Source organism: Haliaeetus albicilla, chromosome 1, assembly GCF_947461875.1.
Source record: "Haliaeetus albicilla chromosome 1, bHalAlb1.1, whole genome shotgun sequence".
In the NCBI taxonomy this organism is placed as follows: domain Eukaryota; kingdom Metazoa; phylum Chordata; class Aves; order Accipitriformes; family Accipitridae; genus Haliaeetus; species Haliaeetus albicilla.
In genome coordinates this window covers 51,923,875-51,941,508 of record NC_091483.1, presented here as the reverse complement: position 1 = coordinate 51,941,508, position 17,634 = coordinate 51,923,875, and the positions used below count along the sequence as shown (strand labels likewise).

Sequence of the window (17,634 nt, the reverse complement as noted above, 5' to 3'; positions counted from 1 at the left end):
CAGTCAGAGCAGAGCTTAAAGGTCTGTGCAGATGTTAGATTTTTTTTCTCCTTTGTTCTCTTAACAGTAATGAAACAAGAGGAAAGAATTCAGCTATGGCATATCAGTGATCAAAACTTCTGTAACTTTTGAATAAAGATATAATCTCATTGTAAGAGTGAAGACAGAAGATAGAGCTTAGATGGGGAAAACTTGAAAAACTTTGAAACTCTTACCAGAAAGCAAATCGTCATTCTCCTTTTTGTGCTCTGCAGTTAAAAGAGAGGAAGCAGATTCCTTATCACAGAAGTTAATACAAATACACATCAGCACTTTATATCTACTTCCTCTGGCCAGCTCTCCAAGTCTTCCTTTTTTTGTTACTGTGGAATTGGGTTTCACCATGTATGGCCGTGAAGCTTTTGTGCCATATACTGGACATCAGTTAAACATTTTGTTTTAACTCCATTTTGTGACAGGTTGACTGGTTTTACCACACTGTATGTATGGTTTACTATTAAGGTTTTTCCATGCTAATGGAATTTATGCTTTCTCCTCTCTCATAGCAAGTATTCAGATTTTAAAAACAAAACCAAACCAAAAACATTAAGCTCACAAGGACATTCTGTTCATCTCATGCCAAAGGAGAAGAGATCTGGAGTTGAATAGTCAGGCACCCTTCGGAGTTCAGTGTAGCAAACCTTGTTTGCATCAAAATCCTTCCTGTGCATCCAGTTCATCTCTGAGACTGAAAGCAAAACTAATGTTGATGTCCTTTATTTTTATAGACTAGTATCAAAGATTACATGACTGAGAATTATTTTAAGGGATAGTGTGAGAGGCTCTAAGTAGAAGTGGATGACTTCGTTACAGTGGAGGTCATACTGTCTGGGACATTTGGACAGAAGGCTGACAAGTAGGAGGTAGTAGATGAAGTAGATGACCTGCAGATTACCACTTCCAGCTTCTGATCTTTGACAGTGTTAATTTTAACCTTTGTACTGCAGCTTTGTCAAAGTACCACTTTGTCTGTTTGGGCAAGTCTTAATTTTCTGTCTTGCCCTATTGAAGGTAGGAAGTTTAAGGAAGGTATTTTTCTGAATAAAATAATACATTCTAAACATTTTGTATTTTTTGATAATTTTTTAAATAAGTTGCAAGTTGTAAATAATTGCGTCCATTTGGGCTGACATACTAGAGCATCTATATTTTGCAGAAAAAAGAAAGAACATACATCTGGGTTTTTTTATGGATAAAGTCTAGAAAGGTCTTAAGTTTTGTCAAAAAGCAAAAATACCCTTTGAAGAGTAATAATAGTAGCTCTTTATGTCTGCTTTATAGAAAAGCTAATAATACTAGACCTGAATGAGATTTGTGATGGAGTGAATGCGTCTATTGTGATTGATTTACTTTGGAAATCTTGTGAACCCTAGAAAAGTCAAGAGGGTATTCACTTCCTCTTTTGATTAAACACTAACTAATATGGTAAGAGTATATTTTCTTTTATAAAATGTAACTTTCGACTCCAGGCGGTTATTTTAAAAATATAAAATAAATGCTATAATTAACTTGCTGCTGCTGCCTTTATGGTTCAGGCTTTCATTTGGGAAAATACAGTATTTTTAACAGTCATGCTTGATACATTTTTATCATCTGAATATATGTTTATTTATTTAGAAAGCCAATTAAGAGAAGAGGAAATACATTTTTTTCCCTTTAGCTCTAACTATAGTAATTTTAGCCTAATACTGAGCTGTAAAAAGTGTGTATATAAACATAAATCTTCACTTGCTCAACTAGAATGGAAATCTATATATAATGTATGAGACTTAAATTTTCAGATTGCAAAGTTAGATGTATTTATTCCCCAAGTTTTTTATGGTAGGCATAAACGTATATCAATTTATATGGCAACTGGGTTGGGTTTTGGGCCTTTATTTAGTATTTTGAGACAAGACTTTAATTGACATTAAAAAATTAAACTGAAAAGTATATGAAAATCTGTTAGCTCGTGTTGTGATGTGCTTGATATAAGTCCACCATAGTTAGAGTGGGATCTGCAGATGGTCTTGGTGCTTACCTTTACCAAGATGGAAAACTAAAATTTCAGTGAGTTTCTAACCATGAACTAATGAAAGACCATAGAGTAGCTTCTGTATTGTGATAATTATTTAACGGAGCATGGAGTTCATCATGAGGAAGGGATTTCTAATACCACAGAGTGTTTTGCTCTATAAAAACGAGCCTTTACCAACCAGAAAATTAAGGATTTGACCACATACTGTGCTACTTTTTGTACCTTTGAATTCTGATATTCACAGTGCTTTATCTCAGTATTGAATCTGTGCAAATGTTTGTCTTGAGAGGGTGGTGATGAACCTCAAGTTTGAATTCTTGGATGGTTGTGGACAACTGTTGTCGAATGCAATTATCTTTCTCTGGTCCTGGAGTCTGTCATGTAAGGCATTAGGAAGAAAGCATCTGCTCAGTCTTCCTCATAAGTTTTCAGTGTTAACAAGTAGTTCCAGTTGGAACTGGAGGCCCTCTTCAGCTCCTTTGTTCAAACTACTTACAAAAAATTGAGCCTGACAGAGGCTGTAAAAGGAAGGATGAGTCTGAGTTACTAAGAATGGCTGAAGGGAGTCTTAGCACCCTGGTGTAGTTTCAAGCATTTTTTTCTGTATTTGCTTTAAAAGTTATGAGTAGTCCCTGAAGCAAGGGCCAGAATCCAGGTCTCCCTACAGTCTGCTTTGTAATACTGCTGCTACTAAACAATAATTTCAGAATATTGATACCACTTGTTAACATGAATGCCCTCTATTTCCTGTTTAATGTTTTAATGGTGTATTTTGCAGATAGAAAGTCTTTTGTGTCACTGAAGCTGAGTTGGATTAAAAACTATACATGTGAATTGGTTCTTTAAAGTTAGGAGTTTACGTATGTATCAAGCTAATTTTTTTTTAATAACATAAAGAGAATTTTTTGGAACCAGGTTGAAGATTATCCTTATGAAGTAGGGAAAATAACTTCTTTGGCTAGAAAACAGTCTAGATGCAGTCTAATTTTTATGACACCATGTTAGCATAACTAAATTCTGCGTGTTCATAACTTTTGTCTTTTGTTGCAGGTGCTAAAAAGTGGCGATCCCTTTCAAAGCAGGTGGGCAGTAATTCCTGTGCTGTCTTATAACCATAGATTTTGACACAGTTACTTTCTTTCATGATGTCAACTTAGAGTCATAGGAGAAATAAGGGAGTTTTTAAATCTTTATTTAAAAAAAAAAAAAAGAGAGACTTTAATTTCTTTTTTTTTTTGTCACTTCAGACTCAGCTGAATCCAGAAGCTCAAAGATACTTGAGCAGTTGTGCCTGTTATGTTGGATTTACTGACTTTTTCAAGCCTGTCAGTTCCTTCCTCAGCCTGTATCTGACTGAGTTTCTTTAGTGTCTAAGTGTAACAGGTGTATCCAAAGCTGCCTGAAATACTTACTCCACTCTCTACCTTTTGTGATGTTTAAGTGCCTCTCATTTTTTTTTCTTTTTTTTACATTTGTACAACTGCAAAAAGACTCTGTCTGTATCCCTGTATTTTAAGTAAAGTAGATACGTATTCATGGGTGAAGTTTGCTTTAGTTCAGGTTGAGTGTTTTAAAAGAACAGTTGCTTGGAGCTTGTATGAAAACCTTACTGAAATCCAGGGGGACTTATCCTTGGCTTCAGTGAATATGAGCAGTGGTGAGTAATTTCAGCACCGAATACGTTACATGTCTCTCTCCAACTCTGCAAACACTTAGTATTCATGCAGATGAGCGATCCTTAGAATAATCACGTGTGCAAAATCTATATATATGCTTGAGTACTTCCAAAGTCATTGTGGTAAACTGAAGTTAAATTAACTGGTAGATTTGCATGCAGTTCCTTGTCTTTTATATTGATTTCCTAGCATTTACTCATAATCTGTTAACTACTTCATTAAATATTTAAATACTTACTTTTATCTTTTTTTAAATCTTATTTTTAGGAACTGAATCAGATCCTTATGGAGACACCACCAGTTTGGAAAGGATCATCCAAACTTTTCCGTAATCTTAATGAGAAAGGTGAGGCATAAGAATTTATTTTCCTGAAGCAAATTATCACTTGTATTAATTTATTGTGGCTAAAGGGATGTTGTACTTTAATCTGAGTCACTTGTACTTTAATCTGAGTCACATCTTCAAGAAGATAAAAAATGTTTGTTGCTTTCTACATTTTACAGCACGGAAAAGTTCTCTTTAGTCTCTACAGTGTTTTAATCACGCCATCTTACAGCTAGCCTCTTTAAGTGAATTGGTATCTTAGAGTTTGTTAAACTGATGTTTGAATGTTTCAAGTTCAGTTTGTTGTAATGAAGAATAATCTGTACACCATAGATAGAATATTCTAATAAAGACAGAAGATCTCTTTCCTTTTTTAATAGGTTCAATGACGTGATTATTTTTAAAGACAGTAATGGTATCTTATATTGCTGAATAAGCATTTTCTTAACAACACAAAGAGACAGTTTGAGAAATGCCATATATCCCTTTAAATTCTGCAGATGAAGGCTTTGATAGCTTTTAAAACTCACACTATTGGTAAAGAAAGAGCCAAGAGCCACTCCTGATTCCCTCTCTTTTTTTTTTTCTTTCTTTCTTAATAAGCTCTATCACTTCAAAAACAAAAACCACAGAAACCCCTTCCCCCATAATGGCTTGTATACAGACATTTAAAAGCTATTTATGATAAATAATCCACTTGCTTGTATTCAGAACGGCAAAGGTCTGGTGCAGCGTTTTAAATATTTTTAAAAGCAGCCGCAAGTACTTGCTATAAAATAAAAACACTTTATGAATGTTTAAAATAAGCATGCCAGCAACAAAATTCCAATCAAATGTGTGCATGTAATTGATGCATCTAATTCAAATGCAGCTCAAATTTATTAAAGAAGTATGCACTTACCCTCAGAGAAGGGTCTTGGGCTTGAATCTGCAGTGCATGGAGGCACTCACTTTTTTCCCTGAGTCTGCAGCCAGAACTCCAGAGGCAGAAACTGGCACCTCTTTGTACTGTATTTCCTTGTATTTCCTTGCTCTAGGCTGCTCTCTATACAGTCAGAACAGCTGACTGTTGAAATATTAATTATATAAAAATTCAACTTCAGAATCTGTTAAATCAATACATTATCAGTTAAAAAAAAACATATCTGGATGTTGCTTATTAAGTCTGTAATAAAATATCTGCAACATGTACAGTCTTGATTCAACAGTATCTTACTCCAGTTTTCTGCCAGTGAAATTCTACAGAAGTTGATGGAGTTAAGAGGACTCAGAACTGGCATAATAAGCTGGTAAAAGTAGTAATAAACTGTAGCACTTATATAGCGTTCCAGCATGCTTTACAAGAAAGCGAGTTCCATTATCTGATTTTTATAGGTAATATAATAAAAGATGGTGGGTCTTACGACTGATAAGGTCATTAAGTAAGCCAGTGAGAGATATGGGAATAGAATTCAGGTCTCCTTAATTCTAACCTAGTGGGGTTTTTTTAATTTATTAATTTACTCATTTTCTTTAAAACATGCACATTTTAATATGAAGCATGTAGCAAAAGCCTACATCCATTTGTTTTGCCATAGATTAATTTAAATCAGATGATCCACATAGATTTATGCCAGTCTTCCTTAAGTTTTATTTTTATGTTTTACCCTTGAGTAACCTCCCTCTCTTCTTTCTGATCTTAGTGTAAGCTTTTCTTTCTGTTCAATCGTGATTTCGAGCCTCTCTCTGGTAATACTCAGAGCAATCAACCAGAACTATCTGTCTACAGCCACAATGTACCAGTACAAACAAAAGGAGAGAATGCTTTCAAGGCCTTTTATATTGCTGTCTTCATACCTGTGATGGACTACATGACAATTGCACTTTCTTCCTCTGTTTTACAACAAAGAAGGTGTCATCAAACAAACAAAAATACATACTTACATTTATTGACTGGCTATTAAGGAACGTTTTACATCACTGAATGAGAGAACCTTTGAGGTGTCTGATTTCTTGATAGCTGCTTGTCCAAACAGATTCAAGCAGGCCTTTGAAAAGTAATTTCTGCAAGCTGCTGTATAAAATGAAGAAGATAAAGCATAGAGCATATGTTACTTAAATGCCTGCATTTAATCTTTGCTACTCTTCAGTGTGGAGCTATGTGTAAATTGAGGAAAAGAGTAGGTGGTATTAAAAATACTTAGTAGCCTTCATTAGTAGAACTACTAGCAGTACTAAAATCTTGGTTCTGAAGACTTAAATTTGCTCTTGGGTCAAAAGGTGGGAAAATGCCTTTTTTTTTTTTTCCACAAATGGAATGGAAGTTGGGAGGGCAGTGTTTCAGCTGGTAAAGGTTGAGGGTTTTAGTGATTCTTTCAAGTATGTGATTTGGTTCCAAAGACAATTTAGAAAGTCTCTGTGATATCTGTGGATATCTGTGTGGTTGATTATTTTTTCTTATATGTCTGAGGATAGGAGACCTGATTCTCTTGAAGGTGCTTCTCTTTCAGGACAGTTGGCTTTTAGGGAGTATTGTATGGTTGAAGGTTTGAGGATGCATTTGGACAGATCCAAAAGAAATATAGCTGAGATTTGAAAATTTGAAAATCTCAGCTATTCAAGAGAACAGAAAGTCCCTCCTGAGTATTATTTCAGGACAGAATTAATTTAGAGCTTTTTGTGCTATAAATATTAGTAGAAAATGCCAAAGTTTCTTACTTTGGCAGTGTTTGAAGTGCTGATGTTAAATGTGTTCAATAATAGTAAAATCCACATGAATGATACAATGTTCTGAGTTTTAATTGTACAGGTTTTTCAGTGAAAAAAATTCAGGTGACTGTTTACATAGTTTGTCACATATTCAGTTAAGTCAGATTTTAAAAGATATTTAAACATCCAAAGATGTGGCTGGTTTTAGAAAAACTTTTGCACCTGACTTGGACTGAAATCAAGGAGACAGCCAGCAACTTTTGAAAATCCCAGCTGATAAACATCTTTACTCTCAGGCATCTAAATACTTTTTTTTTACTCTTTTGAAATAGTGAATATTTTAATATTGTTAACACTTTTGGTTTTGGAGGACAGACGAAATCAATTGGTTAGAAATCAGAAACCAGTTTTGCTAGTTCAGCCTCAAAGATCATTAGAGCTAAGGGCTTTTGGGAGAGCTGCATGTCATGGTTTTCAGTTCTTATTGAACTGTAAGATGCTTCTCTTCACTGGTACTATGGGCATTCTGCAAGGTTATCTCTTTACTCCAGAGCTAATAAAGCAGAAGTACAAGTTATGGTACCAGACATACTCTCTGGATATTGGCTTCAGTTCTAATTTAAATTTTGCCTTAATCACTTCTGAAGAGAAAATGAAGTGCAAGTCCACAATGTGATTGCCTTTTGCCATCTAATGAGAGATGAAAAGCTCAGAATGTATTCCTTACAGATCTTCTGAATGTAGAAGATGAGATAATACAAATGTCTCTAACAGGCTTTAAAAATATTTAACAAAGTTTAGACATTCATTTAGTAAGAGTTTGAATATAAATTTCAGGTGATGATTATGAAAACGTGCATATAAAGACAACTCAAAAGCCCAAATCTATGCTTGAGGCCAAGTTTTCAATTATTATAGGACACGCACTTAAAAAGCACATATTAAAGTCAAGAACTGTATTCACACAGTACATATCAGGAGGGAGCACTATTAATGTTCTCAGAGTAAATGTTCTCATACTGTTAAGAGAGTGTTGTCATGAATTATTGGTGGGGTTTTGGGAAAGAAAATTGAACAAATCATTTATATTAGCTTCTAAGAATCTAGGCAGCTTCTGTTTAATGAGCCATTCTCCACTGACTGTAGTTGTTTATTTGCCATATTTAATGTATTCCTCCACTAAAATACTCAAAATGAAACCAAAACAAAAAAAACCACCCCATAGATAAGTATTTTAGACAAATAACTCATTGACCGGGTTGAATACAGTCCCGTGTACATGAGTATGGATATGCATATGCACATGTACAAAAATTCTCCTTATACATAGATTTAATATTTTCAAGTTTAGGATGTGTAGACAAAGTGAAACTAATATGGCATAATTTTTTTTTGTCTTCAGGTGTGATATCTTACACAGAATATTTATTCCTCTTATGTATTTTAACAAGTAAGTATTTTTGGAGAAAAAAACCCCAAAACTTCCATATGAATTTCTAAACTCTGAATGTATTTCTGTATGTTACAATACAATACATTTTCCCCGCCCCCTCCCCCAGCATATTCCAATACGGAAAAAAACGTATCATGCATCTCTATGTCCATTTGAACCTCTCCTGTCATACTGGAATATTGTGTTATGTTTTATTTAAGTGCTTTATTATCTAGAACACCTTTTACTGACTGTTAAGAAAGTTGAGCCATACACTTCACCTAAACCCCAGTTAAGAGCTTAAATTTATTTTCTTCTTTGAAATTCCTACAAAATTTCTAGCTCAATTTACTGAACTTTATAAAAGACAATGAATATAGGGAGAAAACACATGCATTATTACTGGTTTGTTTCACCTATTAGTGCAGAATGGGTGACATCAATGAGGCAATGAAAAAATATAAAATATGTCAAACTAAAGTAAATTTTTGTTTACGTTACAAAACACTAGCAAAATGGAATACTTGTTCTACCACACATAAAACCAAAATAGAATAACTTATAGTTAGAGTAAACTAAGCCTTATACAGACTTTGTGTTGATATTTTAAGAGGTGGTTTTGGGGAAGGAGCAAAGTGTTTTACTTGTCTTTCATTTGTATGTAATTAAAACATTTCTATTGGATTCATTAGGGGTTTTTTCAGACATGATCTGGATTCTTATTATGAATCAGTGCAGGAACTTGACCCCAAACCCTTACAATCCCTAACTGCTGGATCAATGGATATTTTTCCATCATTTTTCTGTTATCTGGACTAACTTTTGGCTGTAATACATCCATATTGCAAATCATTGAGTATCACCAAAACATTGCCCAAAGGCTTCACTTACAGTTACAGTCAAAGTCCCCATGTTTCGGAAATAATTTAAAATTCTAACCTGATTTCAAATTTCAATGACTCTAAGCATGTAAACAAGAAAATTCTGGGTCTCTTTCAACACATCATTTGTTTTGACCAGAAGTTGCATCCTGTACCCTTTTGCAAAATTTTTTAAAGTGTCTTTTAGAACACTGTGTTTCCATAGAAAATTTATTTTTTACAAATTTGTGTTTTGTAACATAAAATGGACACTAGTTATGAACTAACACTCTTAACTACCCAACCAGCCATTACTGTGATATTTTTCTTGGATATTTCATGTTCTATTTCTAATGTCTATTTCACCTAATCTATGAATTTGTGAGCATGCCTTCTGTTTTCATAACATGCATAATATTGTTTCACAGATGTTATGGTTTGCATTTACTATGTACACAAATGTATTAATTTAAATTAGTTGAGGATATGGCTTTTATGAACAGACACCAAATAATTTCTTAGAATTTTATATTTGCTTTCTTTCCAAGCAAATAAATAATTGAATGGGGTTTTTTTTGGCAGAGCCACATGCAGGTTTTAGAATCGCTTTCAACATGTTTGATACTGATGGCAATGAGATGGTGGACAAAAAGGAATTCTTAGTGGTATGTATATTTTCAGTCTTTGAATACTTTGATGTCATCTTGAAAGTCATATATTGGTCTGGATTGAGGCTCATGGTGATGTCAATAATCATGAGAAAATGAGCTATTCTTCACTGAAGGTAGTTGTTTGTTTGCCTTTTTTAATGTAAATAGTAAATGCAAGGTAATGTAAATTGTAAATAGTAGCTCCTTATTATAGTGCACTGGTGTGTTGTATATAATGATTTTTGAAGCTTAATTCCAGTTTTTATTCTGGATCTTTTTAATTGCTACTACATTCAGAGATAATTAGGCTATTAAAATAATATTGCTGTATCAATGGTCAGCAGAATTATTTGATTGCCATAATGATGGAGGGACTTGCAAAAGAAATCTTTTCCTGGGAGACCACTTCACTTTGTTATTCATTCTTCTTATAATCCTAGGTGACCTTAAAATATTGACTGACATAATGTGGCACTATCGTCTGTTTTGGACAAGATTTGTAATAAAGTAAAACATACTGTGCATATATCTAGTTCAGCCCATGAAATGCATACACTGAAGGAATTTGCTAAACTGGGGTTCAGTGATTTCTTTTTAAGGAGAATATTTTTGATAGCAAAACTGACTTTGAGCTGAAGAATTTTCATGTGCTTTGGAACAGTTGGCAGGACATCTAGAACTTCGCAGTAGTTGTGGTGCATCCAAGGATTTGTTACATAACAAATTTGAATTACAGTATTTTTCAAATGAGAGCTTTACTCGGTTTCTTGCTTGGAAAAAGCAGTTCTGTAAATTCTTCTTACTAATTATTTAAGCAGAGAGTTTATTTTTCTTCTGGTTAGAAATTTAAACAGTTCTGAAAGGTCCAGACTTTGAAAGAAAAATTAGCTTATTTCACATGTCATTGAGATTTGTGCACTAAGAAGAATTTGGCACGTGAGCCAAAAATTTTCAAAAAATCTTAAATCATCCACTATATTTTGATTTTAATCATGATAAATCTGATAATTGCATCTTAAAATTCAAATACTGCATAAGTTTTCAGGTGATGGGATCCACTAAGTACGGGAGAATGATGTTTGCACTGACAAGTCTAAAATTAAAAAGCCTTGGAACAAGAGGGTTATTTCAGATTTATGTTAATTTCATTTATTTTCTGATTTTAAAAGAAATGAGAGGAGTAATTAATGCTATTCTACATGAACGTCAGTGGTGAAGTAAAAAATTGATCATTTAAAAAAAAAATGAAATGCAGAAGATTGCCCACTCAACATTGGGGCTGCTGATTTTACAGTGACTATGTGGCTTTACATTAACAAACTGCACAATACAGTATAAATCAGAGTTTTCTAAATTGGTAATGTCCATATGCAGGAGATGTCTTTGGGACTGCACTGAAACACTCGGTTATGGCAAACATAGTTTTTACATTTCTTTAGAAATTAACATCTAAAATTTTGTTGTTAGTGGTTTAGACAAGTTTTCTGAAGACTGCACAAGGCCTGTATTTTCTACTGAAGAAGTACAGCCGATTAATAGAATTAAAAATATTTATAAGAATTGAATCAGATGTTTGTAAAAAGACATCAGTTCTTATCTTCATACATTTTTTGTGCAGTTGAGTTTAAAATAAATACAGTAAATATATATGAAAAAAAGCCCACTGACTGAAGAAGAAGATGGAACAAAATATAAAGAATGAAAAAGACAGATGGAATGGATTTAAGTGTCAGACCACAATTTATTTAAAATGAAGACACCCTAATTTCCTGTGTGCTGTTTCTTAATTGTTTTCAAGTCAAGGTAAAAGGCTCGATTCAGATAAGTTATGCTAACCTAAGGAAAACAGAAATGTGAAAGAAACTCTCCTCAACACACTGAACTTCCCTCAATTGTCCTTTTCAAGCAAGTGAGGTCTGAGATCTGGGGGCTTGTTTTCTGGTGACATAGCTTAAGCAGAACAGGTCTTATTTATTTTGGAAGCTGTCACCACTTGCAAATTGTGGCATGCTAATCATTTTTTGTATTCTAATATTAAATGTACACATCCTTATATTTGCTAATTCCTAATAACCATGTCCTCCAGTCGGGGGAAGAAGCCAGCAAACATTGGATTAATTGGCCAAAGGAAAAATAGAGAGGGGGGGGGAAGTCTTACATGATTCAGTAAAACAGAATGTGGTGGAATAGACTGACAACTTTAAAAAGAAAAAAAAAAGCTTGTATTACAACGGCTAAGTGGGAGGAAATTGAAGCAGGAGGCTTTTTCTTTCAGAAACTGATGCTGAAAATGCAATCAAATAAGTATATAAGGCGGGAAGCGAGGACGTTTAACTATGAATATTGCATCTTGCTTTCTAACTATGCTTTTGTAGTCCTCTTCACCTCCTGCTTTTTATTTGTTTTGTCATGGTCCTTGATAAAAATTTCTTCTTATTCTTTTTCTGTTACCAGACTTGGTGGATAGAAGAAAGAAAGGAGAATTTTCAAACATTAGATATATTGCTGTCTGCCTATTACTGTATTTAACAAATTTTTATAGATTAAACCTGACTGTAACTCTGCTCGATTACCATGTCAGTGACACTTCAAAAATTAGATCAAAACCCATCAGTCAGAATGTTAGATCTGAAGTGAGAAAGTCTAAAATAGATAGATAGGCAGATAGATAATGTTCATGTAAATAAAAGTAAATATGAAAATAAAAGTTGATTCAGTGATGCTGCAGCTGTGATAGAGCTGGCCCCAGAATATACATTTGGCATCTGCACTCACCTTGCTTGGGTATGCATCATCTCCTGTGTGCCTGGAAGCAGGAGACTGTAAGTGTTACCATTTGAACTATATCCAGCCTTTGCAAAATACTTCTCCATTGATTACAGTCAGCCATCACAAAATTGGAAGTATAGTTAATACTGTTCAGTTTTGCAAATGAAGAGGCTTTGAAGAGATTGGTGTAGGGTTCACATGTTATGTGATTCTTGAAGAGTACGTGTAGTGAAGAGTTGAAAAATACTTAATTTTTCTGATAACAGCTTTAGTGTTTTTGTAAACTAATTCCATCGTGTTTATGCTTTCTTCTTTGCTTATGTCATAGGGGTGAGGTCAGAGAACAGAAGGATTGTGTTGCCTTGTTACAGGAGATCTTGTTTTTGCTGCTTTCAGCAGTCAGTCTCATTATCCTGTTTCAAACAATGTTCCTATGAAAGTACTCCTAGACCTTTTTGCATTCACTTTTCTACTCGCTGGTATCCTATAGCACTCCTTCTGAACAAAAGATCCATTTCCAGAAGTTTAGCAAGTGCTTTAATGATGAATGCAACAGAATCCTACTCCCTTTGCCTCTGTGGCAAGGGAAATGCATCCAAGGATGCATTGCTTTTTACTGATCTTTTTTGGTTTTTCAATTACTGCCACTCTTCTCTCCTACTTGATGGCTTGTCAATTCACTTTTCACAAGGTATTTTCTTTCTAATTCTCTCTGTTCATTTACCTTTCTTCTTTCCACAGTTTTGGGTTGCAAACTGTGTAATACTCTAGGCCATCCAAGTAAATGTCCTATCATGACTTTTCCCTTGTCAGCATAGGTTACAGTAATTTGTGCCTGCAGGTTTCCAAAAAATTGGAAAAAACATACCAAGGTTTGTAAATTGATCTCATACTCAAAAATAGATACAGTGACACACACAATATTTTGGTCCGTATTTGCCTTATAGGCAATCCCAGAACACAGTAGTCAATTTTGGAAATTCATAAAATGTTATTTATAAATGCATTTGCTATTTAATTGCTAAACACTGTATTCATTTATTTCAATGTTGTCATACCCCTGCAGTAGAGCTTGCTGATCCCTTTGTCTTAGTCATCCGCCTTCTCTGAAATATGGTATTCTGAAATTAAATTTGGAAAATTTGCTTGCAAAATTTATCACACACACTTTATCTTTCACATTCCAATCCCTGGGGATCTCTGTGTGCATGTCATTACAGTATCAGGTTTTTATCAGACTTCTGGTAGGTAAAATGGGGTCTTTGAAGTGACTGCCACAATTGTGTCTGTATGCCATGATGTTTGGTTCTGAAAATACCATCTTCTAGATAGGACAAATTTGTCAGCCACAGTGTTTATTCTTTTTCCAGCCCACTTCAAGATTAGCAAATGCTACAAGTGGCAGTACAATATTTTCACGTGCAATTTTTGAAAAGCTGAAGTTCACTGATAGAGATACAGATGGCATCATAGTTAATACTGCTCTCTCTTGCTGTGAAGAGTAAACATTGTGACACCTTTTTCTAATTATTTGGGACTATTAAAAAGTATTACTATAAATTAAAATATCTAAATAAAACAGATACTTACAAAGAAAGATAAGTACAGACCAGTTCTTACTCTGAAGACTTTATAATTTCAAAAAATAAATATGCTCAAGAATCTATATGTTTTAAATCTTGTATTTGAGGTTTTCTCAGAAGTCATGTTTAAAGCTCTTAATGTAGAGAAAGTTGTGAAGGGGTATCTTACAAGACCTGAAGGTATTCTTTGATCAGACTTGAAAAAAAAGGGTACTTGATAAATTACTCTTGAGTAGTAGTTTGTTGCTGCTGAAGGGGAATGTTTCACCCCCACCAGGTGTTTCCACCCCTCCCTTGTGCCAGCAGGACTGAGAACTGATGTGGCTGGAAACTAACAATAAAAAAGATTGATCCATCTGACTACATAGCCACACAGATACTAATTAGTACCCAACAAGAAAGGATGTGCCTAGAGGTGGTGAAAAAGGCTGGAACTCCCCCTTTTTGTATAGGCTGGATTGACTAAAATGTAGAGCTAAATAGGATGTTCTTAGTATTGTGCTCCCAAATAGAATCATTAGCCTTACTTTGTGGAAAAAGTATTTCCTTTTTCCTTTCTGTGTGGTGGTTAAGGTCACAGAAGCAACATGAAGGCATGAATATGAACAATAAGGCATCAATGAAACACTGATATTTTAGTAAAGACCTCCATTTTAATACTGTTTGCAGTGTTGCTCACAATGAATGATTGTTAGGCATGTGAAATAGCCTGAAAACTAAGTAAGAACAATATGGTTTGGTTTTTAGCTACAAGAGATTTTCAGGAAAAAAAATGAGAAGAGAGAAAGAAAAGGAGATGAAGAAAAACGTGCAATGCTGGTAAGTAATATTAGAATAGTTACAGCTGGTAGTTAGTTGGTTTTCTTTGATGTAGGACAAAGTTGTGTGTGTATATATTTCACTAATCACTTTCAGGTTTTTTTTAAACAATAAATTCATGTCATTAAAAGAATGTTCATAACTTTATATATAGAAAAAAAGCAATATTTAGCCTAAACTGCAGTTTATACTCCTGCTTTCATAACTAACTGAAGCTATTCATGTAGACATACTGATCCTGATGCTTGTTATTAACATAATAGTTTTAAAATAGCTGGTGAAATGTTACAAGTGAACTTAGATTTTATATTCAGGTTTAATTTTTTTAATTAAATACTTGTTATGACCAATGCAAAATGTTTTTAGTTGTTTATATTATCTGAATACATTTTTGTGGCATATTGAATACTTATTCTTATGTCAAATTTGCATTTCTTATGTGCATAAGAAAGGTAAGTCAGAAATAGACAAGTCTGTGGTGGTTTGTCTGGAGGATGGCAGCAGCAGCAGGAACTTATTTTATTGTTGGACAAATAAAAATCAGGGACAAGTTTCTGTCAAGCGCACAGCAGAAAAAAACATCTTCATTTGCAATTTGCAGATTTATGGCAAAAATTCCTTATTGTAAGAAACGTTTTGACATATATGCAAAGCTTCTCATAGTGTTCATTATCCTTTTGGGACCATAGATGTTTGATCTGAGATCTTTGTCCCTGAAACCATAGGAAGTTTGAATTTCAAGCATTAATACTTTTTAAACCTTCCCTGAGTATAAAAAGGGATCTTTTCTTCCCACCCAGAGAGACCTATCCTTCTCAACTTTTCAAAACTGTAGGTCAATTGTTGAATCTCTCACACACTGTTTATTCTGAACAAAGGAAACTTACACCCAAAGGAGAGCTTTTGGAAAAAGTAAAGATTGCAAAATGGAACATTTCTCCTGAGAGTAATCTCTGCAACTTTGTACTTCTCTTTTGAAAATTTGAAGAATGAGATTGAAGATAAGCCATTTCTTCTTTACTGTCATTTTAAAACCAATCAAAAAAATCTAATAATATGTAAAATAAAGTTTTGCTTGTATTAACCTATTTTGTTGTCTTTTTTTTTTTCCTTCCCCTCCTTTTGGCTTCATTCTGACATGTGATACTTGGCTTGGCCCATTTTTGCTGTATGTCAGCGTCTTCAACTTTATGGATATCATACTTCTACTAACAGTGTATGTACTCTAATTATTTTCAATTTATGTAGTCTTCACCAGTGAGGTGAGATAATATGCTATAAGAAAATTTACTATATTTATATTTTTCATCAACTAAATTACTTGTGCTAATCAGTAAAAATGTGATGAATCTTTACTCGCATAAAAGATTGTGCATGCTTGTTGCATGGATTTTGAAACAGGCAAGCCTACCAGGAGGAAAGGTTGCGCTCTCTATTTATATAAGATGAAGGAAACAATATTTTTAAGGAAAAGGACAAAATATATCTTAATAAATCATAGACTTGTTTTTAAGTAATGTATGTAAATCAAGTCATCCTGCATGAGTCATTTGATCCGGGTCTGTCTTGTCTCCTTGTGTATAATGTGAAGTAATAATTAATCTAAAGGATCCTTCACCTCTTTGTTTCCACCCCACCCTGCCCCCCTAAAAAAGAAACCAGAAGATAGCTTTTATGTTTTTGTGCTTCACTTAACAGAACAAATAAATAAGAACTTTCAGTGCTGAACTAGAATAGGATTTTACAGAAAATAGTCACTGTATTATTTAGGTGACAGTAAACTTATTTTCGATCATTTTTGAGGAGTTGGAGAGAGAGTCAGCAAGAGAGAGATGTTCTGGAGTTTTTAATGTCTTCATCATAACCTGGTTAATTTTTGGATCACAGCAGAAGTAAAACTGTTGTAAAAAAAGATTGATTTGATGTTAAACTAGAAGAATTAAACTTGGATTTGTATGATTATTGTGATATTCAAAGTGAGGGGAGGGAACCTACAAGAATTAGATAGCTAGTGAAATTCCAGTTTTAAAGTCTGTTTGTTTATGTAGTCATTCACAGGAATGCACAGATTTATTTCCTGTGAAGTCAGCACATGCAGTTTGGGTAATCTGCAGGAAGGAAGTCTGTTGAATGAAAAGGTGCAGTGACATGATACAGATGCTGCAATGTTTTGAGAATAATGTAGTGGGAAATGTGAGGCTTTATGATTCAATGGATTTTAGATCAGGCTTTACTGTAGTGAAAGATGCTGTACAGTGGTTGCCATATTCCTGTGCAGCCTCCTATTTTAAACTGAAACCAAAATAGTTAGGCTTTCCTACTCATATAATCATTTTCAGCTTTAGTAAAAAAATCTCCTTGTAGACTCCAGCCACATCCAAACTCTTTATCAAGATGATGCCCAGGTGTGCAGCATCCTTTTCTGCTCTTCTGCTACCTGACTGGAGATCTCCACACAAAGGAGACTCGGATGTGTAGGAATTCACAGTATCCGATAAATCCCCCAGCCCAGAAAACTGATACTTTGGGTTTCTATTTCTCCTACTGAAACGTGTAGCAGCCTTTTGAGTTTCCCTTGATGTCCTGGGGAGTTGAAGATACTGAAGACCAAGGAGATGCACCCCTAAAATGTCTGGGATAGTCCAAAGTGCTGTGTTGGGCCCTTCTCCTCACTTCATCCTTCAAAACAGTTCTAATTTTTTGAGAAGCGTCAAGGTCTATGAGCCATAGAGTGCATACAGTGACATTTAAAATGGGTTAAATATGTTTGTATTTT

At 34.2% G+C, this 17,634-nt stretch overlaps 1 protein-coding gene across 6 annotated transcripts in view; it reads left to right on the top strand.

Moving 5' to 3' along the window:
- Positions 1 to 17,634, top strand: part of MICU3 (mitochondrial calcium uptake family member 3) — a 58,063-nt gene that overhangs the window by 14,150 nt on the left and 26,279 nt on the right. For 4 of the 6 annotated variants that reach the window (XM_069789332.1, XM_069789347.1, XM_069789316.1 and 1 more), the window contains exons 3-8: positions 3,107 to 3,138; positions 4,000 to 4,078; positions 8,148 to 8,195; positions 9,620 to 9,702; positions 14,787 to 14,858; positions 16,036 to 16,074. In XM_069789332.1, coding sequence (XP_069645433.1) covers positions 3,107 to 3,138; positions 4,000 to 4,078; positions 8,148 to 8,195; positions 9,620 to 9,702; positions 14,787 to 14,858; positions 16,036 to 16,074 — 353 coding nt within the window. The remainder of the gene's footprint in view (positions 1 to 3,106; positions 3,139 to 3,999; positions 4,079 to 8,147; positions 8,196 to 9,619; positions 9,703 to 14,786; positions 14,859 to 16,035; positions 16,075 to 17,634) is intronic. The other 2 variants (XM_069789340.1, XM_069789354.1) reach the window with 1 other exon arrangement.